The sequence below is a fragment of the Phycodurus eques genome, chromosome 14 (assembly GCF_024500275.1).
Source record: "Phycodurus eques isolate BA_2022a chromosome 14, UOR_Pequ_1.1, whole genome shotgun sequence".
In the NCBI taxonomy this organism is placed as follows: Eukaryota; Metazoa; Chordata; class Actinopteri; order Syngnathiformes; family Syngnathidae; genus Phycodurus; species Phycodurus eques.
In genome coordinates this window covers 11,637,624-11,664,511 of record NC_084538.1, presented here as the reverse complement: position 1 = coordinate 11,664,511, position 26,888 = coordinate 11,637,624, and the positions used below count along the sequence as shown (strand labels likewise).

Here is a 26,888-nt window from a genome sequence, read left to right as displayed (position 1 = left end):
GTCTGTAGACTGACTAGTCAGTCTCTCGTCTACTGTACAAACGCTTACAAGGCAGAGCCCGTGCACAACTCTCCAAGAAACCCCATCGACGAGACAAAACTCGAGGCGTGAACGTGGCAGCCATTTTACATCATCAAGAGTGAATGACTGAGGCCGGACCCGTGCCGGGAGTTTTCCACTTTTTCCGTCTTTTAAACATAACGTCTATCTTCCAAATTACTCTACACCGTACACAGTGGTGATCCAGCGGCAGGTAGGGCGATTGCTACTGTTTGGCCTAGTTATCGTTGACCCTGTTTGTGTGTGAAAAGTCTTACTGGTGCGGCGCTATTTGAAACAATGTGGAAACTGGTAGTGGCTGGGAACGAGTTCTCCTGACCGGCTTTTTGAAAATGGACTCTTCCTATGTGGCGGCACGTTGGCACAGCGCGCACCTAGCAAGCTAAATCATTAGCTCACCGTACTTCTAACAATACGATTTAACTCTTATTTTGACAATTTCGTAATTAGTGAAATCCGCGCCGATCGTCGCCGCTCTAACAATGGCCTCACTGAAATTCCCTTCGACTTAGCATGCTAGCGTAAGCTAGCCTATTTTGACAGATCATGGAACTGACACGCTCATTGTCATCACATGCTAACTGAAGCTAACTAGCTATTAGTATTGTCGATATTCTTAAACTAATGGGTTGCGGAAACTGATTGTCATTTTCAGTATAAAGTACAGATGTATTCGCGAAGACTTTATACAAGCGCGCTGTGTTATTGTCCAGGAAATACATGGATAGTTAGAGTAGCATTAGCCCTGCAAACTAGCCCACTAGCTTGACCAACGTGCGCGAGGCACACGCTTAACTAAATAATTTAAACCCGCGTCGAACTCCTGTAAGATTAACGTTTTGTGGTTTACATTACAATTCCCCTATGGAATTTATAACCTTAAAATTAATGCTGTAGGGATGTGGACATTTTCCTCGAAAGCACGTGCTTACCCACATGACAGTAGACTGTGTTAATCACCAAAGGCAATATCTTTGATGTTCAGTTTAGCATTGGCAGACGTTAAAATTAATGCGAGTTTAAGCTACTAAAGTGCACCCACCAGTTTGCAGAAACTACCTTGCGGAGTTCTGCAATGTGAGCAGAGTGTTTGGCCTAGCAAAGCATAGACTGTTAGAAGAAGCTTAAGCCAAAAAAAAAAACCGTTTAATTATAGCACCAATATAATAGTAATCATAGGATGGCATGAAGTCTAATGCTAAAAGGTGCACACTTTACATGTAAGTGGCAACTACCGGAAACTGGAGTGCTCAGTGATGGAACACGTGTATGAGCTCTCTTGTCTGTGCTGAAGTCAGCACTCGGAAGGTAAGCTAACATGTAATTTGGAGACCAGAGCAGGCGAGGTTTCTGCACTAGAAGCACTAACTTTGCCTTAACAAGTAAACTTGGCGGAATTTTGTCACACTGACACGCTACAGTGTTTTACAGGATGTCATATTAATAGCTGTGGAGAATTGGGTATGCAAGTTGTCTGTTTTGGGCCCAATATTCAGCCTGTGTCCACTGCCCATGCAAATTACTTGATAAATTAGGATAGTGAAAAGTGTATAGACTTACGGAGACCACACCAGCTATAATAAATTCAGCACCCTTGGCCTCCGCTATGGACAAATGTGAAATGATCTGCCTGTCAAGTTTGAGACTTTCCACTATCCTAAGCGCATCCCAAACCATGCCATTGCACCAGGATTAATTTGGCTCATTGCATTTACACAGATTTCTGGGGACATGGCCACAGAACATATTAATGGAAATGGTCCAGAAGAACCAATGGACACCTCTGCTGCAGTTACCCATTCTGAGCACTTCCAGACTTTATTAGAAGCTGGTTTACCACAGAAAGTTGCTGAAAAACTAGATGAAATTTACATAGCAGGTAAGACACAGTTAACACATTTGCATATGCTAATATGCAACGCTTTTGTCGATAAATCTCTTGCATGTACTGTCACTTCATTAACGTTTTGAGTGGGGGAATTGGGATTCCGAAGCAACTTTTTGTGGTTCCTACCAAAATGGGTACTGCAGTGCTACATAATGTTAAATTACACACCACAGCAGTGAAAGTGTAAACGGTGGCAGCATTTGCATTCCCTATATGGTTGCTTAACCACTTGTGTGAGGTCAACAGAGTTGTCCCCTCACTGTTGGTATCTTCTAGCATATCCAGTGTCCTATGCAGTATTAACCTTACAATTTCTCATTGGCGTAATTGTGAATTAGTTTTATTCAAGTGTTTTTGTGCTCATTTTGTGCTACTGAGAAACTTTTATCAGTAGTTTTTTTACTACTTTTAGTGAGCCACATCCCAAAAAGTACCAGTATAGCCTTTTTTTTTTTTTTTTTTTTTTTATTATTATTATTATTTTTTTAGCCAGATGGGTCCAGGGAAGAAACAATGATGACAGCTGTCCGGTGACAGCTCTTCGGTAGAACTGAATGCACAGCAACTCATTAGCAACTCATAGTTGTCTCATTTGGTGTGAGTAGTTCTGCAGTATCATGCTAGTTGGAAAATAACGTGCAGCGACAGAACACAGCTGTCTTTTATGTTTGACATGTTGTAAACCCTCAACAGAAGTTATCATTCCCTATTTTATATGCAGAATTACTTCAGTTGTCCTATTTTTCAATACATTGGAATACATTGAAATTTTGGTACTCAGTCCTTTACCTTTTCATGTTTACTCCCCCGCTACTGCAGGATTGGTGTCACACAGTGACTTGGATGATCGAGCAATTGAGGCTCTGAAAGAATTCAACGACGAAGGTGCTCTCCAAGTCCTTTTGCAATTCAAGGACAGTGACCTCTCACATGTTCAGGTATGTTTGCGCAACCATAATGTTTATACGTCTTTAAACTGGGGATGGTCCATAAATTCCATTCACTGGAATTCTGTTGCCTATGTGGAATTGATTGTTGATTCATTTTCATTAATCGCATGAGAGAGAAAAAAACGCTACTTGACGGCAACCACCAGAGGCCCTGTCAATTCAGTCTTGACTAGTTTAGTGTGCAAAAAAATTATCTTATCCCATTAAAATATTTTTTAAAAAGTGGATGGCTCAATGGGCAATCAATAATTTTTTCAATATAGGACATTTTGGTCAAACCCCACGCCTGCTTCACACCATGTTAATGTTAATTTGTCATGACAAAATATCTCATGGTTGCCATTAGCCTCATCTACTGGATGGCAGTTTATTTTTCCTTCTTTCATTCCCCCCCCCCCCCCTTTCTTTCAGAACAAAAGTGCCTTTCTTTGTGGCGTGATGAAGACATACAGGCAGAGAGAGAAACAAGGGACCAAAGTGTCAGAAACCAACAAAGGACCTGATGAAGCCAAAATCAAAGTGAGAACCCTTTTAAGAAGTGCATTAAAGTTTGAATGATTCAGAGTAAAACACAAACAAACAAACAAAAAAGGCAGTTAAAGTTAACCAAAATGGTATTCTTTTGAAGACTGATTTACTCTATAACTATTGTCAGGCATTGCTGGAGAGGACTGGCTACACACTTGATGTCACTACAGGCCAGAGGAAGTATGGCGGTCCGCCACCTGAGTCGGCTCACTCAGGGACACAGCCGACTGTTGGGACAGAGGTACAGAAAGTCATTGATTTATTTGCAGGTTATTGATGCAACCTTAAGTCGTATAGAAGACAAGATAAGCTGTGTAAACCCTAACCCTCCAATGTTAAAAACCACCCCAAAAGACACAGGTTTTTTTTTTCCTGAGGATTTTTATGTTTTTGTTGGAACACACGAGCAAAAGTGTAATGATAACCTTCGAACCGGAAATGCAACCTGGTGCGCTAAAAAGTGCAGGCTGTTCAAATTTGGACTTTTACCTGTAGTTTAGGAAACATGTATAGTACAAGATGGTGAGGTGTTCACATGATGACAGTTTTCATTAATCTGTAGTAACATTGGTTACGATGATAGTTTACCGCTAAGAGCTGATAGATACCTTAAATCAAGGGCTTAGCCGCCCCCCCCCCCCCCCCCCCCCCAAAGACCTGCATGATATTTTACTCTATCCCGGCAGATATTTGTTGGAAAAATCCCCAGAGACCTCTTTGAGGATGAGCTGGTTCCTTTGTTTGAGAAAGCTGGCCCTATCTGGGACCTGCGCCTGATGATGGATCCCCTCAGTGGCCTGAACAGAGGCTACGCCTTTGTCACTTTCTGCACTAAAGAGGCTGCACAGCAGGCTGTCAAATTGGTACGTTCATTTTCCTGCAAGTTGGACCAAAGTTTGAGAGAGCGCGAAAGAAGAGGATATGATTTAATGGTGAAGACAGTGTTTTGATGGGGTCTAAAATAAAATATTGATAATGTTAAGAGGTCCCCACTACACTGCAGAAACTTGTGTGGCTGATAGAAATATCAAAACAACAAGTTCCTTTTATATTGATATTGCTCTTTTTGTCTCTGTATTTCTTCTTTGTGCTGCAGTGCAACAACAATGAAATCCGACCTGGCAAACTAATTGGCGTGTGCATCTCAGTGGCCAATAATCGACTGTTTGTTGGCTCTATCCCCAAGAGTAAAACAAAAGAACAGATTGTTGAAGAATTCGCAAAAGTCACAGGTGAGTACCTTTTTAATCTCCTTTCTTGTATGACAACTGTATACAAATTCCCTACTGTTTAAAGTGGTGTATAACTTCACCATTTGGGTAGTTATTTTGTTCCCCTCGCAATTTTGTTCCCCTTGCAAAGAAGCATAGAAGCGAAGTTACCAAAATACTGTAAACACCTCTTTATGATGCAGTCCATCTTATTTTTTTCCCCCTTGTACAAATTTAGCTATAGTTCTTATGGTACATTGAGCATTGTATCAGGTGTATCCATTGTTGTGTTGGCAAGTGTATTTTATTTATTTATTTTTTCGAGACACAAAACGGTTGGTGTGGTTTTACTGAACTTTTATTTTTCAAAATTACACACATTGTTGCTTTTAAAGAACAAAACATTCTGGACTGTTCACATCTACAATATTTGTTGTAAGTAGGAATTTATTACCATGGATATTTATAACTTCCTTTCCTCTCCTTCCTTCCCACTTTTCTAATCCACAGAGGGTTTAAATGATGTCATATTGTACCACCAACCTGACGACAAGAAGAAGAACCGTGGCTTTTGCTTCCTGGAGTATGAAGACCACAAGACGGCGGCTCAGGCCCGCCGGCGTCTGATGAGTGGTAAGGTGAAGGTGTGGGGCAACGTGGTCACCGTGGAGTGGGCAGATCCCATCGAGGACCCAGACCCAGAGGTCATGGCTAAGGTAAGGCTCAGGGTGTAATTGCTCAGCCTTTTCTGGTACATACTAGCACAATTGTGTCGTCATGAAATTGTCTTCTGTTCACAGGTGAAAGTCTTGTTTGTGAGGAACCTAGCTAGCTCTGTAACTGAGGAAATTCTTGAAAAGGCCTTTTGTCAGTTTGGCAAATTGGAGCGTGTGAAGAAATTGAAAGACTATGCATTTGTTCACTTTGAGGAAAGAGATGGTGCTGTCAAGGTACTGAAATAATGCTTACTATGAGCATACAAGATATTGGTTGTGCATGCCTGGGAACTAACTGTAGCTGTGGTCTTGAACAATTTCACAGGCTCTTGCTGATCTTAATGGAAAAGATCTGGAAGGAGAACATATTGAGATCGTCTTTGCCAAGCCTCCTGACCAGAAGAGGAAAGAGCGCAAAGCACTGAGACAGGCGGCCAAAACACCAATGTAAGAGGAGTCAAATCAAATCTTGTCGTATTAAACTTGCTTTGAAAAGCAGGCTCCCGTGTTTAGACATTTTTTCCTTTTCCAGGTATGATGAATATTATTACTATGCGCCTCCCCACATGCCGCCACCCACAAGAGGCCGCGGTAGAGGCGGGCGCGGAGGCTACTCTTACCCTCCTGAATACTACAGCTATGAAGACTATTATGATTACTATGGATATGACTACCACAACTACCGGGGTGGCTATGATGACCCTTTCTACAGCTACAACGATTTCCAGGGCTCTGGGAGAGGCCGGGGACCGAGGGGCGGTATCCGTGGCAGCGTTGGTCAGACCAGGGCCCGTGGTGGGATCACACCCAGGGGTAGATTGGGCTTCTCGCAGCGGGGTGGCCCTGGAACAAGCAGAGGTAATTGTTTGAGTGATTTTAAAATTAGTCACATAGCGATGAATGCAAACAAAGCTTGTAATTTGTCCCTCATAAGTGAGTTAATTAAATGACATTACTTAATTTGAGTCAACACAATTACTTGAATTCAAAACGAGCAATTCTGTCAGATTGCCAAAAGCTATGTGCTACATGATTTAATAAACGGAATTTGTCTTCACCTGTGATTGGTCCAGCAGGGAAGCGAGGCCGAGGGCGGTCCTGACCTGTCACTTACAGCGGATACTGACTTGATGTGTGGGATTACACCTTGAGCTGCAAAGGATGTTGAAACAAAAAGAGCGTGACAAAAAAGGTCCAATGATATTCCAGCCTTACAGAAGAAGCATCTCCCCTTCCCCAAGTTTTTTTTTTGTTTTTGTTTAAAAGAAACTGCCACCTTGAAAAAGATGACCGCACGATTATTGTATTCGCCTAAGCCTCTTTCGCCCCCGAGTCCCTATAGCTTGCCCTGATGCAGGGTTAATTTTTTTGCCCTAACAATCTCCCCCTGTTCCCTGTTCCTGAACATGCCATTTATTTTTTTTAAAAAAAATAATTATTGAAGAATTTGCACTTTTTAAGTTTCTTAGGTTTGAAGTGGCTCGAAGGAGCTTGATGCTATTGTATATTTTTGTGCTAATCGCAATTTTCAATGTTGGAATATCCATGTTAATTGTTTTGATGTGGATGTTTGAAAGAGAACATTTGCAGGTTTTTATTTAGGGTGTACCCACCTGGCATGGATAAGTCAGGCATTCCAGGAAAGTGGTTCTTTTCAGAACTTGTCTTTAAAGGGTTGGTTGACTACCTCAGTACAGAGGACTAAACTACCCGGCCTGTACTGTAAATAGGGAAACTATATTGATGAAAACCGGGCTTGTTCTCTTTAAAAAAAATATGCACAAGAGCTGCAGTGCACAACAATGTACTTAATGTAATATAGTCATTTTCGCTGCAGCTCTGACACTGCAAACAGTCAAACTGGGCATGCAAAACAATCTCATAAGATGAGTTGGAACAAGCCCTGTTTTTATCCTATTTTGAACTGAATTAGCTGCCTTGCTTCTTCAGCGTATGTAGTTACTGTTTGTATAGGTTTTTTTTTTTTTTTTTTTTTTTGGGATAAAATGTTACTTTTGTAAAGGCTTCAATGTCACGGGCAACAGACTGCCTTTGATTTTAACCGATAACAAAAATAAAAGCCCTGCAGTGTCCCTTTTGTGCCACTGTCAATCCGATGGGTTTGTTTTTAGGTGAAACATAAACATATTAACATCGGACGGGTCCCTTGTGCATCTCCTAAACCACTGACTGGTAGAGTATGTTAATGCTATTTGTGGCCATATTGCCCAGACAAAGCATGTGTCCAGAGTTATGGTTTTGGTGTAGGATCGTCAACATCACATGGTAGAAGGGGTGCTGCAGTGAATACATTCTATTTCCAGGTATAGCTACAAGGAAACTGCTGATCAATTCGTTTTCTATACAGTTAACTCCCTCAGTAAAATCATTACCACCTTTTGAGAAAAAAAAGATGTTAGCAGTTTTAAACTATTGTTGGTGGCCAACAACGTTTTTGCATTCCTGCAAATAAATTGTTTTATACTGTAAAATGGAGGTGAGTGTAACTTATTTTTGTAATAAAGTTTTTGATTTCTATGTGTGTCTTAAATCATTTGATCACATGACCATCGTGAGGAGGTTGGTTTGTGATGGCCCAGGAAAATGTAAGTTTATACATAATTATACCATTAGTTATGTCATTTAACGGCTCTGGATTGATACTTTATCCCGTGAAGGAAATTAGATTGTCAGCAGCAATATTCACAAGTGTTTGTAAATGCAGGTGCCGAAGTCAACTAGGGGACAGCAAGGCTGATAAGTCATGACCGTACTACGTTAATCAGTTGCACTTTAAATGCCAGCTAATCACTCACGTGGTATAGTGTTGTCAAGAGTAATAGCTTCGCCAATCTTAACGTTATCGTTAGCCTATAAATTCGCATCAAGTTCTGAGTATAAGGCTAGCAAACTGATGGTAATGCAAAGCGTGTCTATTCAAAGAAGTTAATAGGTAGTTTGGGAGAACCGTTGACTTGTATCGTGCCAAACGTTTAAAAATCGGGTTAGGTACGTTCTCATTCGAAAATAACATTGCTCCGTTGCCTTTACGACCCCACTTTACTGCCTATTTGATCAAGGTGGCCACGTCGACTTGGCAGATAAACACCTTTCCCCCGCCTGCTTTTCACGCGCAAATTCATAAAAAAATGGCGACGGTTCACTCGATGACCGCAGACAAGGTGACAGTATAGTACTGTACGTGTTTTTATTTTATTGTATTTTACTTTTATATAAAGCGTTGCTATATATACAATGCTGTACATTGAACGCCTACTGTAGTGCGGAGCGGAGATGACATCAGGCGACGCTCACGCATCCCCCCACCCTTTGACGCCCCTTTGAACAGCCTCAAATGACAGCACAGAATGGTGGTAGCAGTTAGCCAGCGCTGCTCGGTCGGCAGGGCTTGATGTTTACGCCATTCCCAAGCCATCCATCGGCACACTAACGTCTGCAAAGGACTACACTGAAACGTGACCCACACAAACAACCGCGGCCCGATTGACATGTAAGGTAAGATAAGATAGTTTAATTATAAACGTCAATTTAAAGTGCGATTCGGACAGATCCTTCCGTTACAAACGTTAGTTTAAAGTGCGATTCAGACACCCGCTTATTTACTGATGCAGTACCTCCAACGTGTTCTTTATTTGGCAGCACTTTTTCGTATTAGTGAGGGAGCAACGATGGGAAGCATCAGGGTTTGTTTGCAACGCATACGACACAAAATGAAGCTGGACCTGCTCAGAGATTTGGGTCGGCAGTATCCCGTGTTCTGCTTCTTTCTACTGATACTGCTCCTGTCCACGGTGCTGTTAAACAGGTAACAGTACTGGGGTTTGCATCACTCAGCAACTCCATCCGTTTCCTGTTTATACTTCCGACTTGCTCTCCCATTTTCACTCAGGTACATTCACATCATCATGGTGGTCTGGTCTTTTCTGGCTGGTGTGATTACTTTCTACTGCTCACTGGGACCCGAGTCTCTGCTGCCAAACATCCTGGTCAACATCAAGCCAAAGATCAAGGTACCTGTACATGACTGACAGCAAAAAGTGCTAGGATTTCTAGTGCTAGTAGTATACCACACTTAACCACTAGTTAGTATATTTCCGGCACAATCTAATGACCGTTAATGAAAAAATAAAATTTAAAAATTAATAATAGGCGGCACGGTGGACGACTGGTTAGAGCGTCTGCCTCACAGTTTTGAGGACCGGGGTTCAATCCCCGGCCCCGCCTGCGTGGAGTTTGCATGTTCTCCCTGTGCCTGCATGGGTTTTCTCTGGGCACTCCGGTTTCCTCCCACATCCCAAAAACATGCATGGTAGGTTATTGAAGACTCTAAATTGCCCATAGGTGTGAATGTGAGTGCGAATAGTGGTTTGTTTGTATGTGCCCTGCGATTGGCTGGCAACCAGTTCAGGCTGTAACCCGCCTCCTGCCCGATGATAGCTGGGATAGGCTCCAGCATGCCCGCGACCCTAATGAGGAGAAGCGGCTCAGAAAATGGATGGATGGAAATTAATAATAAAATTGCCATTGTAAAGAAGTGGTATTAATTTAACAAAGTTTGTATTGTGCACTGGACTTTCTCATGAAGTGAACCAAAACTTCTTAGTATGATGCAGTGCTACACAACAATAAATTACAGTAACACTGTATTTCCTCAAATATTTGGAGGGAGTGTTTACTAACTCAAAATATTACAATACACCTAATCGAATTAAAAGGTGTTCAGTAAAAAGCATTGCATGACTTTTTTTCCCCTCCAAAGAAAATCCGCAATTAATGACAACTGAAATGATTTTTATTTTAGCAGTACGGTTAACGAGTGGTTAGCACATGAGCATCACAGTTGAGAGATCCTGGGTTTGAATCTCATTTCAGCCCTTCTAGTGTGGATTTTGCCTGTTCACCCCATGCTTGTGTGGGTTGCTCCGAGTACTCTGGCTTCCATAATCCAAAAATATGCCTGTTAATAAGTGGAGACTCAAAATTTTTCACAAGTGTGAGCGTTAGTATGAATGGTTGTTGGTCTATATGTGCCCTGCATTTGGCCAGCGACCTGTCCCGGGTGCACCCTGCCTGTCGTCCTAAGTCAGCCTAGGAACGGGTGTAGCATAGCTGTGACCCTAATGAGGACAAGCACAATACAAAATGGGTTATAATGGCAGCACGGAGGAGTGTTGAAATGTTTAGCAGCTTTAATTCCACAATGTTTCTCACTGTATACTGCAGCACTTCCTGCAAATTCCACAGTAAACTTGAGCTTTACAGATGTCATGTCTGTTGTGCAAGCGGTTTTTATTGTACTCCAAGCGTCTATCGTGGCACCTGGTGGTATCTATTTACGTAGCACAATTAATTGGGTTACAGGTTCATTGTGGAGGCCACTGTTTGAGTAAATATGATAGTATAGTACATCTGTTTAATTGTTAATCAAAACGTTTTACGTTGTTATTTATTCTGGATCCAGTTGCATTCATGCATTAATAGATTTTTGTAAAAAAAATATTTTTGTTGTTGTTGTTGTGTGTTCATTCTTTGGCAGTCCTACCAGCAGGAGTTGTTTCCGCTGGGCCACAGCTGTGCTGTTTGTGGGAAGATCAGATGCAAAAGACACAGGTGAGTTACCTGCTCAAGTTACCGTAGCACAAGTATGTTGTACTGTCACATCTAATTTTGTGCTTAACAACTGGTAATGACCATGATGCTATTCATCACGTGAATAATTGTACCCTTGCTAAAATTTGAAATACAGCAATTCATTAATATTTCTCAAACGTGTTTGCTTGTTAGGGTACATCACAAAGTCATTTGCTATGTTCCACCGACCCCTATTGGAGACTGAAAGGAGACGGTGGCCTGGAAGTGCAAAACAGTACAACAAATTGTGAAACACTTTTACATTTCAGAAAACAAATGAACAAAAACCGAAACAGTTTTATATTTCAGAAAACAAATGAACAAAAACCTAAATACTTTTACATTTCAGAAAACACATCAACAAAATGGAAAATGCGATGCAGGAGCCAATCATGTTAAAGGGGGCCGGGTCTTACCGAGAAAGGGCGTGGGATTTCCAAGAATATCTGTGAAATGGGACGTTCCCTTTCCGGGTATTTCATCTTTTGTAATTTCTTTAGTCTTTTGTAAAAGTGTTTCTGCTTTTGTTAATGTGTTTTATGAAATGTAAAAGTTTTTCAAAATTTGTTATATTGTTTTGCACTTCCAAGCCACTGTAGTCCTCGGTGTACGACGGAGTTCCGTTCTTACGGCATTGACCTAAGCCAAATGTGTGTATTATTTGAAATATAGTAGTAAAGTCATAATTACAGTAAATATTTGTTTGATCATCTCTAGGCACTTAATTTTGAAAAATCAAATGAAAACCAGTACGTCGCATGTTGTTAGTAACCTCGAAATCGTCTGTCAATACCGTTATAAACTGAGGACCCCCTGTATCATTTATTTATTTATTTGCGTGTGTGTTTGTTTATTATCTCATTTATATTAGACCTACGTTGTTACTGGAAAACTATCAACCATGGCTTGACCTGAAAGTTTCCTCTAAGGTGGATGCTTCTCTATCAGAGGTAAAATACAAAATTATTACATATATTGACTACATATTACTAAATATTCAATATAAATCTTGTAAATTCCATCTTTTTTTTCCATCACCTAGATTTTGCAGCTTGTTCTTGAAAACTTTGTGTATCCTTGGTATAGGTAGGACTTTTTTTGTCTGCATGATGTACACTCACTAGACTCTTGATAGGGACTTTTGATTGAGAGTTAGAACTGAATCACCTATTTTTTTTTTTTTAGATACACCTTTCAGTGCGATGCAGTGCATTTATACAACACAACATTGTTAAATGACTGCTGCTGTATAATGTTGTGGGGATGGGAACCACACTTATTTTTCAGAGATGTCACAGATGATGAGGCGTTTGTTGATGAGCTCAGGGTGACGTTACGGTTCTTCGTTGCCGTGTTGGTCCGCCGGATCCAGAAGGTGACAAATTGAGTTGGAAAATGGAATCCAGAAGACATGAAGAACACATTATTGTAACTTGTTTTATTCAATTATTTCTCAGGTTGACGTGGCGTCTCTCATCACGCGAAAGCTTCTGAAAGCCTCCATGAAGCACATTGAAATAATTGCTAAAGCTCGGCAGAGAGGTACTATCGATATAGTCATCCGCTCCATATCCATCATAAAAAAGTAAATCTATCTTCTCTCCTCTTCAGTGAATAGAGCTGAGTTTCTTCAACAAGCTGCCCTGGAGGAGTATGGTCCTGACCTTCATGTAGCCCTCCGCAGTCGCAGAGATGAGCTTCTGTACCTCAGGAAGTTGACCGAGATGCTTTTTCCTTATATCTTGCCACCTAAGGCTACTGACTGCAGGTAACCCATGTGCCACAAAATGTATTAATGTATTTGATGACCCCCTAAAAGTTAATGTATTCAATGTATTTGATCACTCCCTAAAGGTTTGTGTCAAGGCAATATTGACTTTCAAAATAGGCACTCTTTAATATCTAATTTTGTTGTCCTTAAATGCTATCAGTTCTCTCACTTTGCTGATAAGAGAAGTCCTGGCTGGCTCTGTCTTCCTTCCTTCAATGGACTTCTTGGCTGACCCTGTGAGTGTAGTCAGACTTACTTTTAAACCCAAAACTGGATATACAGGCCCAAATCATCAGCATTGCACAGTGCTTGCAGCATGTGACATTTGTGTATACTGCTTTGCATTTTAGGATACGGTGAACCATTTGCTTTTGCTCTTCATCGACAATTCTCCGGTAAGCAACTCTTGAGGTGTATTAACATGAACATTGAATACAGTGTGTAGATTTAAATTAGTTATAACTAATTTATTGGTAAATAATGGGATTTTTTTTTTTTAAATCTCTCTGCATAAGCCTGAAGAAGCCACAGAGCCAACCTCAATGCTGGTTCCTTTCCTTCAAAAATACTCTGATCCTCGTAGCAGAAAGCCTTCAGTAAGCACCGGCACAACTGTGTGTCATGACAAAGACAATAAACAGTACATTCAATTACACTTGAACTATTCAATTAAAATTTGATTTGCATTATAGTCTAGAAAATATTATTTGCCAGGTTCTAAAGCTGGAGTTAAAAGAAATCAGAGAGCAGCAAGATCTACTCTTCCGCTTCATGAACTTTTTGAAGCAAGAGGGAGCCGTCCACGTGCTTCAGTTCTGCCTTGCAGTGGGTAAGTGTGTCCCATTCCTGTCAAATTTAGCCTCTGTAAATGTGAACTGTAAAATTTAAAGTGAACTCCGATTGCAATGACATGTTGCGTATATATGAACTCTTTCCACTTGAGTAACATAACAATAAGATCCAACTTTCGATAATCATTTCCAGATTTATATATTTTTACAAATCGTAATTTCAACATAGGCCACCATTGTTTTTTCGTCACAGTGCATTCTGGGTAGTGACGTCAATGGGGATGTGCCTGACGCCCATAGTTTTTCGCAGTAGACACAGTAGCAGCGAGGAACACTGTTCAGCCATTTCAGTTCGAGCCAGAGTGTGATCAGGAAAATGAAGAGAGAGAGGAAGAAACAAGAACTGACGATGAAGATGACGGGTGTGAAGAAACTCGAGTTGGTCATTTTCAGTGGTGTATTTGTAGCTACTGCTTGCCAATGCCAACTAAGAGTATCTGTTGTAGAGTTCCGTTTCATTTCTGCTGCTGCTCATGGTGCTTCGTTTTTCCTGATGTTATAAATGTATTCAGTGATAACTGAGAGTAAAGTTACATGCACACCTATCTTACCATTTTTCACTGCTAACTCTATGTCCAGTGGGGATGGTTTGTTTACAACAGCTGCTGCTGCTAAAGTGAGCTGATCAAGGTAAGAGGCCAGCGCCTCCTGTCTTTCGGGTCTTTTTGCTCGGCTTTCGCTTGCCACACGTGGCCGTTTAGGCTCCTTGTGAGGAAAGATAGTTGGCACTACATTGGATTTAAGCCGTCCTTTATACCCAGACACAGCGGTGAGCTCTCTCATGAGCTGGGGGCGATCAAAGGGTTCGAACAACCGCGGATCTTTCGGCAGCTCAACTCTTCCGGCCACATCCTCCCACCGTTTCCTCATCTTTGTGGGAAAGCTATGAATGCTTACCTCCTTTTTTGCATTCCGCCCTGATTGGAAATTGCATCCCAAAGCGGCGCAGTATGTCATTTGTAACTCTTCACTGAGGATAAAAGTTAGCTAGCTTAGCTCCGCAAAGAACAGCAACATAACAATTTTACAACAGCCATTCTACGTCATCATTCCCAGAATTCTTTGCGCTCGCTAAACATGGCGGCGACAGTGTATCAAATTATGGTCGAACCAAAATATTTTTTTCTAACTTATAGGAATAATTTATAAATGTATACCGCTGTATTTCAGTAGTAGAGGTCAGTAATTTTAAAGTTAAATGTATTTGTCATTTCAATCGGAATTTACTTTAAAGGTATTTAATTACAAACTATCATAAAGTGAGATATGTTATAGTTTGTTTTAGTAGATCATGCAAGCACCTTTTACCTAACAGGCCTTTCTTAACTCTAAATCATGGGTTACTCTTTCAACTCTGTCTCAGAGGAGTTCAACGACAGGATACTGTGCCCAGAGCTGCCCGACTCTGAGAAGATGATGCTTCACGAGGAGGTGAAGAAGATCTACGAGACCTACTGTTTAGACGAGAGTATCGACAAAATCCGCTTCGATCCCTTTATTGTGGAAGAGATACGCAACAGTGTGTGAAATACTTAAATTCACATTTGTAACGTATCAAAGGTGTTTTACATTAATTAATTGGTTTATGATCTATGCGTCCTCAGTTGCCGAGGGCCCTTATGAGGAGGTGGTGAAACTTCAAACCATGAGATGTTTGTTTGAAGCATATGAGCATGTCCTATCTCTCCTGGAGAACGTTTTCACTCCCATGTTCTGCCACAGTGATGAGGTTAGCTCTCAGACGAAAAGAAAATACACACACGCACACAAACACAAAACAAACACATTATTGTACCTTGAGGTTAATAAGAGCTTGTCACTGTGTGTCACCCACAAAAGTACAGTGAAACGTCTAAGGTTGAGCATAGTCCGCTCTGGGATACTGGTCAACCTCTGATATAGATAGAATAGACCCCACTACATCAGGGATTGGAACACATCTATTTTTAGTTGGCGATTTCCCTGCTATATTGCAGCTTCCTATGCCTAACTCTTATTGTTTCCATTGATTTTCAGAGCTGTAAACTCTCTGATTTACTGTGCACCACAGAGAGGGTGCGCAGTACACCGAACAGCCACTGTTAGCAACCGTAACAGAGCAACACAGTACGCTGATACATCTTTTAAGTTTTTTAAATTTATTTATTTATTTTTAAATACGGGTGTTGGATATTTGTTGATTTTCACTTTTCATGGCTCTTTTTGGAACGTAACCCCCAAGAATCATGGGGATGTGCTGTACAGCATAGAGCTGTATCCCAATGGAAATACTGGAAATAGATACAATTTGTTCCAGGGTCAAACAGTTTTTATCAGCAAGACTCGAATCATGAGACTCCATTTCCAAAGCCGAAGTCCAAGTCCTTATAGATGAGCTACCAATGCTCCCACCAGCTCTTTATTAACTGAACTGAGTCTTTTAAGTAACATTTTAGCATTCTTTATTAACATTCAGTCATACATGTGTACAAATAAGATATAAACTGTTAATAGTTCATGATGACTCACAATGCCTCCCATTTGTGATCACTTCATAACTGCGTGATTGTTAAAATCTAATATTTTTGGTTTCAGAAAATTCTGGAGTTGGCGATAATTTGAGTCCATTTTTCCATGACCAACCACTAACCTCAGTGTCATCTATACAAGACGCACAACTGTGCGGCGCTGGCATTAAGCTAAGCTGCCAAAACCAATTTCACCCCTAATAGGTTGTTACAATGCGCACAGCTAGGGAGAGTAGCAGGCAACCATTGTACACAGCATGCTACCATCCTGCTTGAATAGTGGCTAGAAAATAAAATATGTGATACTGCATTTCCATGCATGGCTCTGCTAGAAACCAACAGCACATGATCTGAAGTAGTATTGCCAAATGGGACCCCAGATTCAGAGCATTGTGTAGTCTTGTAAAGCTGCTGGCTTCAATATTGACGATGATGATGAGACATGCATTTGTTTTCTCTCTTTTTGTTTTTTTGCCCTTCTGTAGTACTTTCGCCAGCTTCTGAGGGGGGCTGAATCCCCTGCCAGGAATTCCAAAATGAGCAGGTAAGTGTCATTCTATTACGTGTGCGCGCCGAAAGAAAAGGAGGAATGCAACAGAATTGAGCTAGCCATTTGTTAGTCAAATCAGCAAAGTGACTTAAGTGATGGTTTCTGTCTGTCACAAGGTGGGGTGCGTATGTGGCCCCGGGCCCTGCCACTAACTCATTATGCATATTGTTCTAGAAATAGCATCAGTATGGATGACATCCGGTGAGTACAAGGCGTCAGTGTCCTGATCCAAACAGTGGCTGGCTGACATGCCATTCTCGCTTGACTCTTCTACACAAGAGGAGGCTGCCTTTTTAACAGTTTCATCATTGCCTGACCTTCCAAAAGGAAGCCAATTAGCATTATTGTAATAGTACAGTAATTACTTTTCTGCTAATCAAACCCCTAAATATGTGCTTCCTTTGGTATTTGTGCTGTAAATACAAATGGGAGAGCCTGTAAACAAAACAAAATTCAGCTCAATCAAGAGTCTGGCCAATTAAAATACATAATTTACTCTCACTTGACTCTTAATTAGGTTCACCATTGTAATTGAATGAGCGCTTAATACAAAAGCGGTCTCGGAAGTGCAAAGAATGTTAGTGTTTTGATTGACACTGGAGATTTTAAGTAGTATTAATTACCAATAAAATTATAATATATTTTAGTTTGCAGTGATGTAGAATTGCCATTGTCATTTTCCCATGATTTAGGCACATAAGGCAACCAAAGAAAATCAAAACACCTAAATGGTGTTTATTTTTTAAAGTATTTTTACATTAAAGTTGTACAAACTACAACCACAATAATAAACATTGTTAAATTAATAACCTTCTATTAGTGTCAGAATGTTGCATTATTATCATTGTAAAGTTAGTTTTTTTTATTTAAATGTGGTTATATGGATCTCATTAGATTGTACAAGTAAAATGTCAGTTTTTATTATTTTTAAGTTGTTGAGATTTTCACTGTGGTTTGATCACGTCAGAAATTACAGTTTAAAAAGTATAATTGGAATGTGAGAATATCAGATATTGGCGTTTTGTGTTATGTTTTGGTCCTTTGTTACGAAGGCAGTTTTCAAAGCAGAAGAGACACTCACACTTCATTTTAACACGGAAGCATGACGGAGACTGAACTGACATCACATCATCCACTCAGGCTCTCTCACATCATCCACTCAGGCTCTCTGTCCTAACATTATTTCATCGAATGTGGCATGTATGGGCTCCTATTGCCACGCCATGCTGTGTGTGTGTGTGCACTCTGATTCTCTCACCGCCATGCTTCCTGCCTTGGTATGATCCATCCTCTCCTCTTTTTTTGTCCTTGGGGACATAACCCTGTTCTGCTTATAGTTCCTGGGACTGGGGCCCCGAGTCCCCCTCCGCACAGTTCACCACCTCTGGCAGCTCTTCACCCGCTTCTTTTAACTCCCTCCATGCCCAGCCCACGTTAACAACTTTTCCATACGGCTCACTATCCCACCGCCTCTCCTTATCACCCAAGTAAGTCAGGGTCCATCCATACCGCCAGCTGTGGTTCAGTGTGATGTCATGCTGTCCACTTTGCCTTCCCAGTGTAGCAACCCCCATGCCACCCTTACCCAAACAGCAGCATGTAGCCAACCTTCTTATTTGTATCCTTACTATCAATTTATTGTCATTTCCTAGAAAGTTAACTCCCAAAGAGCACCTATAATGTTGTGTGTCTGTGCTACACGTACAACTTGAATATGGTCCTTGTGGTCCGAATTAAACGATAGGACTACTTGGCAGCAGGAGACTTCTGTGTTCTGTTTTTGGTATCTTTTCAGCACTCTACACATCACAAATCCTAACAGATGTTCTTCAAATGTTTAGGCTTTATTAGATATACAACCCTTGTCAGATATTTTGGGACATTTTCCTTTACTACACTCTGCTGGGCACAGCCTCAAAACGGTTTTCAACCCAGAATAAGAATTATTGTTTTGCCAAAGCAAAACCCCCACTAATTTAAAGAATAATTGTCCAGGATGTTGGTATGATGGCAGCCAAATGTCACATTTGGAACTTTCAGGATTAATACTTCTGTCAAAGCAAGAACTAAGGTTTCCAACCTAAGATGTTTGAGGAAGCTCTGGTTTGTTAGGACATGTTCCTTACCAACGCTCTCCCGGGCACATCTTTAAACTGTTTTCTAACTTTCAGGATTATTTGTTGTGCTGTGTCAATGTAAAAACCCTATTGATTTGAAATATTTGAACCAATCTTACAGCTTTAAGGGTTTTTTTTTTTTTTTTTTTTTTTTAAAACCACCACTTTTCTGGGCACAGCTTTAAACAGATGTTCTTAACTAGTGCTCCCCAGGGTGCTGTGATTAATGGATTTTCAATCTTCAAGGCTTTTTGGTCTCTCAAAGCAAGATCCTATTTGATTTTAAATAGTCGTCAACCCAGGATGTCTGACCTAGCTGAGGTCAAAGGTCAGATCAATTGGTACTTTTTGTTGCCTACATGTTTGAAACAGAGAAAACATGTTTTCTCCATGATTTACAGGTACAAGATTATTGTCCCATTTCATAGCAAGAATTGTAATGTATTTTGAATGAGGGCTTAAGTATCTCCAAAGATTAAATTGCTGATCATTTTTCTACCAGTCAGATATTTTTAACGAGAAATGTTCATAGCAAGATGTCTATTGATTTTAAATGAGAACCTTTTCAAGATGCTTGATGTAGCCAGACACAAAGATCTTCTTTATGTGTTTGTCAGCTCTCTGTCGGCAATTGGTTATTGCCTCTCTGGTGTTTTCTAGTTAACCAAGACATCTGCTGATGAATTGCTCTTTGCTTTATTTGCTTTCGTTCCCATGGTAACCGATTTAAGACATTTACATTCCATGAATGTGCTGTGGTTTTGGTCTGGCTTCCTCATCTTTTTCCCCCCGATGTGCAGTGATAATACGCTGCAGTGTGCAAGTGCTTCCCTCCCTCGCTTTGTGCTACAATTCCTTCTCTGTCATTTTGTTAAGCTGCCTGGGCTTTTTTCTCTGAAGCCAAGCACATCTCTTCAATTAAGCACAGTTTAATAACCCCCCTCCTCCTTTGGCCATTGCAGGAGCACGTCAAAGAGAGGCGAGTCCTTTGGGATCAGCCGCATAGGCAGCAAGATCAAGGGCGTTTTCAAGAGCACAACCATGGAGGGAGCCATGTTGCCAGTTTATGGGCTGGTGGAGGGAGAGGATGATTTGGTGAGGCAAAGCCAAACATACAATCACCCATCTTTGCATAATTTAGGATAGATTAAAGTAAATGTAATCTTCCCAACCTTCACTGAGGCAAGGCACACATTTTACATCAGAAAGATTTAACAGCACACCACCAAATAAAAATGCCATACAAATTAATACATTGTAGCCTACTGAAATAATTATTACCACGTCTGAATATACCCACAAATTTACCAACTCAGTGAGAAATCTGCTCCTGTTTAATTGAACACAAAATTATTCTGTTGTATGAATGGCAACAGGTGTATACACAGGTTAATTGTACTTTCTGCCATATAGTGGAAGAGCATTTAATTGTTATGCCTGTCACTATACATTGCTAGCATAGATAAATGCACAAAGATACATTATTTGTAGATCATAATTTCCCCATTACACACCTGATGATCTCTCAGGGCACGCTAATCTGCTGCAGCACAGTGGTGGGGAATCACAATCAGTCATTTCGCAATACTACATCCCAGTCTCCTGTCAGAGAGCTCATTAGATGTTTCATTACAATGCTGACCATGCAGTTCAGAGCAAACTGAAAGAACTGAGTAATAAAGCCAAATTAACCATCACACTTGCATAAAATCATTAATGCTAAAGATAAATGACTAACAGAAAGCTATTTAATATATTTGTTAAATAGATATTGAACTGCATCATGACAACTGCATTATAAACTGCATTTATAAAAGTGTATAAAACAAATGTAATTACGTATCGAACACTGGGATTTCTGTCCCATTTTATCCTCAATGTACAAACATTTTAAACACCACTACTCATATTTATGCTTGTGGTTTGGGTAACTACAAGTACTTGTAGCAATTTCTTAGGCTCAGTCGCTAACTTTTCCGGTGAATACATTTCAAAATAGAAGTCCAACATCGAATGCATGTTAAATCAATTTGTATTAATTTTTTTCTGTTCGCGACCCACCCAGAACAGGTCTGCGACAGTCCAGTTGAGAAATGCTCCTTCACGTATGATCTTTCCTCCACTACAGTCAGGGGATATCCTGTGTTTTCCATTACATTTCCCTTATTTGCTGTCAAATGTTGCCAAAACGTTCCCTGCTCTTTGTTTAGTGATTACAGATTAGGAAGATTGTTGAACACATGGAAAATTCATTTGTTTTGATTTAAATAAACGGAAGCTCAAGTGAAGTAAATGAATTAAAATAGAAACACAGCATACAGTATAAGACATATATGGGCATGAATTACATGTGAAATTTTTTCTTCACACCATAAAATAAGTAATTTGCCATAGTGTGTATGAGACCGAAACCTCCCTCACTTTCTTACATTCTAGGTGGAGGAAGCCATGATGGTGGTGGAGGATGACTCTCCGATGGAGGCGGCCTCCACTCCCAGTACCCCACGGAACCTGTCCGCATGGAACATCACCATCCCTTACATTGATTTCTATGATGACGACGTGAAGAGGGAGAGGATTCCGGTGTTCTGCATTGACGTGGAGCGGAATGACCGGAAAGCAGGTAAAGCAGAGTGAGACTCTCTTGCTTTATCCCTATTGTTTCAACACAAATTTACAGTATATTGGAAAACTCTATGCTGCACCCTGTGAAGCAACTTCAAGTCTTCAGTCTGGACAATCATTTCCCACATGCAATATACCAATATCTTCTAATATTCTAAGTATTCCCAGAAAAGTGGAAGCTACAGCTGCAAAGGGGAGGGGTACAACTATTTTCAGTTTTAAACTGTCCATGAGTTTGTAGCTTGTTGAAGTCTTAGGGCCTGATTTACTCAGATCACAAATAGCGGGTGCTAAATTACATGTTCCCTCTAACAGACTACGCATATTTAAAAGTGGGTTATGCGCTTTAGGTCATGCTGGTTTTCACCATGGAACATTGGTTAGAATCAAGTTTGAAGTGATGAAATTGGAGGTGCGCGTGGAAGATAAAGAACTATATTACTGACTTACAGAAAATAAATTACGCTCAATAATTTTGGAGAAGTCAGCAAACGTATAAGCTATGTTTTGTCTGATTTAACTCGTTCCTAGTGCCCAACTGCTCTGGGAGAGGATGGCATCAGACAATTGTCATAGCATGCTGACATGACCCAGACGCAAGGAAATGCAGAGTTGCAAGGAGTTTTGTCAGAGGCAACTTGCTCCAAGTCAGCCCTTAGATCATTCAAAAGCTCCAAACTTGCATGCTAAATAGATGATTTGTCGCAATAATCTTTGTTCACAGCATTTCAAAAATATTTACTCAAGCAGAGAGTCAGCCGACTCCCATTTTCCCTGTGCCCTCCCGGTCATGGTTATGTAGAGTGGTGCTGTTTGCACCTGTCTTTCAGACGTGGTATTTAAAGATCCCAAATCAGCCATTGCAATTTATCTCAGGTTTGATAAATGAAATTGTGGGTGCTAAATGAAGCTATTTGGAAATACTTCACCCGAAATGCGCGAGTAGATCAGCCTCTAAATTTGATTACATGAGGAATTGAGATTGCGCTATTTTTTTTGCATGTGCAGACCATTAGTAAATAAGGCCCTTTGTTTTTTTCTCTTTGTGTTTTACCACAGTGGGTCACGAGACCGAGCACTGGTCTGTATACAGGAGATATCTGGAGTTCTATGTTCTTGAGTCAAAGCTAACCGAATTCCACGGTAGGTTTTGTTTTTGCAGAGCTGCATTATGCATTGTCTAAAACAGTGCACCATGTTGGTGACCCGTAATCACGACTCACAACTAATATTCCTGTTGGAGTGAAGTATACATTTCTCTTGAAATTCTCAACCTCCAGGTTCGTTTCCCGACGCACAGTTGCCTTCCAAGAGAATCATTGGCCCCAAAAATTATGAATTCCTCACATCCAAGAGAGAGGAGTTTCAGGAGTATCTTCAGGTGGGTGTCTTAAGCTATCGGCTGATGAATTCCATTAGACGGGTTCGAAAAAGCTTGCTGAATTTGGACTCGTATTAGTGTCAAGTAAATGCATTGCTTTGTAGTCTGTTCCACTGTCTAGCTAAGCACTATTTCACAGTTCTGTCACTCTGAGCCAACTTAATTTTGGCATTACAGGGTAACAATGACATACAGATGAAGCAGTCATTTCTGTTGATTCCAGTTCCTCCCACTCCAAACACAGCTAAATGTGCTTGGTACTAATAGACATTTTAAGTGGGAAGCACTGTGGACTGTCAGAGGGCAGTGTTGTCTAAGAAGCTCTCAGTTTTGAACCACTGGAGCACACTATCACTTTAATGCAGATAACCTGTGGAAATGTTAGAATTTTTATTAAGTGAGAATGTTCTCCTAGGTACATGGAAACCATAGTTTGTCAGGACAAGAAGCAATTTCATGGTAACAAGCCACAAGGACACATTTATAAATCCATCCATCCATCCATCCATTTTCTTTACCGCTTATCCTCACAAGGGTCGTGGGCTGCTGGAGCCTATCACAGCTGTCTTTGGGCAGGAGACGGGTTACACCCTGAACCAGTCGCCAGCCAATCGCAGGGCACATAGAAACAAACAACCATTCACACTCACATTCATACCACGTTCAATTTATAGTCTTCAAACAACCTACCATGCATGTTTTTGGGATGTGGGAGGAAACCGGAGTGCCCGGAGAAAACCCACCCAGGCACGGAGAGAACATGCAAACTCCACACAGGCGGGGCCGGGATTTGACGCCCAGCACATTTATAAATAATTTGAGAACATTTATTTTTTTTGTTTTTGTTTGTTTTTGTGGAAGGGAGACAAAATTCACATCCCCACTGGTTCATGGCCTTTCAGCAATTACCTCACTCACTAATACCAGATGTGTTGGACAGAAAACGATTTTTGTTAAAGAGAAAACATAACACTGTCGCCTTGACATCTGTGGTTATGAAGTCCTTTGAACGTCTCGTGCTGGACCACCTCAAGAGCGTCAAAGGTTCCCTGCTAGACCCCCTGCAGTTTACCTACCAAGCGAACAGGTCTGCGGATGATGCAGTCAACATGGGACTGCACTTCATCCTAGAACACCTCGACAGTGCAGGGACCTACGCGAGGATCCTGTTTGTGGACTTCAGTGCAGCGTTCAACACCATCATCCCTGAACTCCTTTCCTCCAAGCTTCTCCAGCTCAGCGTCTCACCTGCCATCTGCCAGTGGATTTACAGCTTCCTGACGGGCAGGACACAGCAGGTGAGGCTGGGAGAGACCACCTCATCCACATGGAGCATCAGCACTGGGGCGCCCCAAGGTTGTGTCCTCTCTCCGCTGCTCTTCTCTTTCTACATGAACGACTGCACTGAAGTTTGCACATGACACCTGTCATCGGCCTCATCAAGGACGGGGACGAGTCTGCATATCGACAGGAAGTGGAGTGGCTGGAGCTGTGGTGCGGCCGACACAACTTGCAGCTGAACACGCTCAAGACTGTAGAGATGATCGTGGACTTCAGGAGGCATCTTTCGCCACAGCTGCCCCTCACGCTGTCCAACTGTCTTGTGTCAACTGTCGAGACCTTCAAGTTCCTGGGAATTACAGTCTCTCAGGACCTGAAGTGGGCAATCAACATCAACTCTGTCCTCAAAAAGGAACAGCAGAGGATGTACTTCCTGCGGCTTCTGAGAAAGCACGGCCTGAAACAGGAGCTGCTGAGGCAGTTCTACACAGCGGTCATCGAATCAGTCCTGTGTTTTTCCATCACAGTCTGGTTTGGTGCTGCTACAAAAAAGGACAAACTCCGACTGCAACGGACAATCAAAACTGCTGAAAGGATTGTCGGTACCCCCCTACCCACCCTTGAGGACTTGCACACTCCCAGGACTAAGACAAGAGCGTGCAAATCCCTCACAGACCCTCCACATCCTGGTCACCAGCTCTTCCAGCTCCTCCCCTCAGGTAGGCGCTACCGATCAATGCAAACTAGAACTCGCAGACATTCCAACAGCGGTACAGAAAATTGATTTCTGGATGGATGGATTACAAAATTGGGTGATCTGTTATGCGTTTCCTTTGGAATTTCCTGTAGCATCCTACTAAAAGTTTAGTTTATAGTATTGCTCATGCTCTGACTGAAGATTTCCTTTCACATGTTTACTGTGCAGAAGCTCCTGCAACACCCTGAGCTGAGCAACAGCCAACTTCTTGCCGACTTCCTGTCTCCGCACAGTGTGGAGTCTCAGTTCTTGGACAAGATGCTGCCTGATGTGAACCTTGGTACAGTATGAGGCAGACTCTGCGTGTGGACAAGAAGACGAGAATGTGACTGAAGTCCAGTGAAAGGGATTTTTTGAGCAGGGGACTGTGTTAGAAACATGTGTTTGATCAACCTGACGTTGAGTTGAAAATATATTTGTGACCCCAGATAGAGCCAAACGTCACGGCACAACATGATCCTTCATCACTATGAATAATTATGCTTGTTTTACAGGGAAAATCATTAAGTCAGTCCCCAGCAAACTCATCAAAGAGGTGAGTGATACATTCCTAGTGGTGTATGTGTGTGTGCAATTTGTTCTCGTGAGAGTTTAGAACAGTGGTTCTTAAACTTGTTGGAGGAACTGAATCCCACAAGTTTCATATGTGCATTTACCAAACACTGGGATGTGACCATGTGGTGTGGTTTTAACTAAAGCGGAAAAGTGTGGTGAGTTTTAACAGTGTCCAGACTTTATTTTCTACGGCTTCCACAGGCCCAACAGCGCTCCAGTGCAAACTTGCCCGTATTTGGAAGTAATTGGTTAGTGGCCTACCAGAAAGTAGAATGGATGATTTCCCCACAGTTAATAATAATACTTAATTATTTAATATTTATTGCAATGTATGACTATTTAAAATACAAGTGGTCATAGAGTGAAAAACCTATCACAGCATAAGGATCATGCAACAATTAAGACAAGAAGAAAAGTTATTGAAGAAAAAGATTAACAAATTAAGAGTAAAAATTAATTTGCTAGAAAAAGTTTGCTTCATACAGTATGATGCTAGCGGCGTGAAGGTTTATATAAGGAGTGCAATGGTTTTCAGAGACTTTTGTTTGTCAGAGACAGTTCTCTCAATTTGTTTTGAAAAGCAGTAAAGCATGGCTTGCTTCCAAGATATTTACAACAATAAATGTGATATTTTGACATCAACAATACAAGATTTATTAAGTGACCAAAATTTATCTTTTAAAAAAAATATTATCTTCAAAGAGGGCAAACAATAAATTTTTCCAAGCGAGCACAACATTCCTTTGAATGTTATTGTCAATAAAATCACAGTTTCTGCCAAGAACAATTAACAGATGGACAGTACCAAAATAGGTAAACAACCATTTCAGGGCATTCATCACAAAAGCTACAGTTCACATCAATATCTTTCTTATTAAATCTCATTTCTATTTAAGTTTTAACTGGATACAATTTATGGGAAAGTTTAAAAGACATTTTGTTAACTTATGTGTAATTAGATAGCTATTTGGTTGCAGTCAGACCTTTTTTCCATGGTACATCATCCACAAACATATTACAATGTGGAGTAACACAGGTTTATGTTGTAATATATTTCTGAAACATTATTTAATATGGGAATCACAAGAACATTGGACAAACCAGATGCATTGCTTTAAGTCTTTTAGCATGAGTGCTAATTCTCAACACTTGTCCACAATCAACACTTGTCCACATGGTTCTTATATGTGTATTATATTTTACAGGTCGACTAGATAAACTTACTTCCCCTGCAGTTGTGTCTGTTGGAAATACACTAGCAGTCCCCCCCCCCCCCCAATTCATACACACAACAGAGGGCTTTTCCCGCTGGTTGAAATCACTGTGGCGGCCCCTCTCCTGTGCCGTCTGATGTCACAGCAACCTTGAGTTGAATAATGTTCAACTCCGAAGCTGCATCACAATGGCGAACGCCCTCATTTCTGTCGTTGCCCCCTCAAAGCACTTACAAAATGAATGGGTTCGCTCAGCGCATGCTGTGCCCTGCTA

General features: G+C 41.1%; 2 protein-coding genes across 12 annotated transcripts in view; both read left to right on the top strand.

Annotated features, from left to right (window-relative positions):
* The first annotated feature begins 78 nt into the window (after nucleotides 1-78).
* On the top strand, nucleotides 79-7,891 carry LOC133412595 (heterogeneous nuclear ribonucleoprotein Q). 3 transcript variants are annotated; one of them, XM_061696033.1, is made up of 12 exons: nucleotides 79-253; nucleotides 1,780-1,939; nucleotides 2,768-2,886; nucleotides 3,310-3,417; nucleotides 3,554-3,667; nucleotides 4,113-4,289; nucleotides 4,523-4,658; nucleotides 5,148-5,353; nucleotides 5,438-5,587; nucleotides 5,679-5,800; nucleotides 5,886-6,211; nucleotides 6,430-7,891. In XM_061696033.1, the coding sequence occupies exons 2-12, from the start codon at nucleotides 1,792-1,794 to the stop codon at nucleotides 6,453-6,455; spliced, it is 1,632 nt and encodes a 543-aa protein (XP_061552017.1). In that variant the 5' UTR covers nucleotides 79-253; nucleotides 1,780-1,791; the 3' UTR covers nucleotides 6,456-7,891. The 3 variants fall into 3 exon arrangements, with proteins under 3 accessions (XP_061552017.1, XP_061552016.1, XP_061552018.1); XM_061696032.1 differs by having other exon boundaries at nucleotides 6,427-7,891; XM_061696034.1 differs by lacking the exon at nucleotides 1,780-1,939 and having other exon boundaries at nucleotides 80-253; nucleotides 6,427-7,891.
* A 49-nt stretch (nucleotides 7,892-7,940) lies between these two features.
* snx14 (sorting nexin 14) overlaps nucleotides 7,941-26,888 on the top strand; it is a 34,061-nt gene continuing 15,113 nt past the window's right edge. For 2 of the 9 annotated variants that reach the window (XM_061696026.1, XM_061696024.1), the window contains exons 1-23: nucleotides 8,652-8,869; nucleotides 9,014-9,179; nucleotides 9,264-9,384; nucleotides 10,911-10,984; nucleotides 11,877-11,955; nucleotides 12,048-12,091; nucleotides 12,293-12,380; nucleotides 12,463-12,547; nucleotides 12,617-12,773; nucleotides 12,937-13,012; nucleotides 13,127-13,171; nucleotides 13,292-13,372; nucleotides 13,491-13,605; nucleotides 14,991-15,146; nucleotides 15,232-15,356; nucleotides 16,620-16,678; nucleotides 18,022-18,171; nucleotides 19,764-19,896; nucleotides 21,238-21,424; nucleotides 22,486-22,569; nucleotides 22,707-22,807; nucleotides 25,014-25,125; nucleotides 25,340-25,380. In XM_061696026.1, the coding sequence (XP_061552010.1) occupies nucleotides 9,043-9,179; nucleotides 9,264-9,384; nucleotides 10,911-10,984; nucleotides 11,877-11,955; nucleotides 12,048-12,091; nucleotides 12,293-12,380; nucleotides 12,463-12,547; nucleotides 12,617-12,773; nucleotides 12,937-13,012; nucleotides 13,127-13,171; nucleotides 13,292-13,372; nucleotides 13,491-13,605; nucleotides 14,991-15,146; nucleotides 15,232-15,356; nucleotides 16,620-16,678; nucleotides 18,022-18,171; nucleotides 19,764-19,896; nucleotides 21,238-21,424; nucleotides 22,486-22,569; nucleotides 22,707-22,807; nucleotides 25,014-25,125; nucleotides 25,340-25,380 (2,250 nt within the window). In that variant the 5' untranslated portion in view covers nucleotides 8,652-8,869; nucleotides 9,014-9,042. Of the gene's footprint in view, nucleotides 7,960-8,642; nucleotides 8,870-9,013; nucleotides 9,180-9,263; nucleotides 9,385-10,910; nucleotides 10,985-11,876; nucleotides 11,956-12,047; nucleotides 12,092-12,292; nucleotides 12,381-12,462; nucleotides 12,548-12,616; nucleotides 12,774-12,936; nucleotides 13,013-13,126; nucleotides 13,172-13,291; nucleotides 13,373-13,490; nucleotides 13,606-14,990; nucleotides 15,147-15,231; nucleotides 15,357-16,619; nucleotides 16,679-16,858; nucleotides 16,886-18,021; nucleotides 18,172-19,763; nucleotides 19,897-21,237; nucleotides 21,425-22,485; nucleotides 22,570-22,706; nucleotides 22,808-25,013; nucleotides 25,126-25,339; nucleotides 25,381-26,888 lie in introns of those variants that run through there. The other 7 variants (XM_061696022.1, XM_061696021.1, XM_061696023.1 and 4 more) reach the window with 7 other exon arrangements.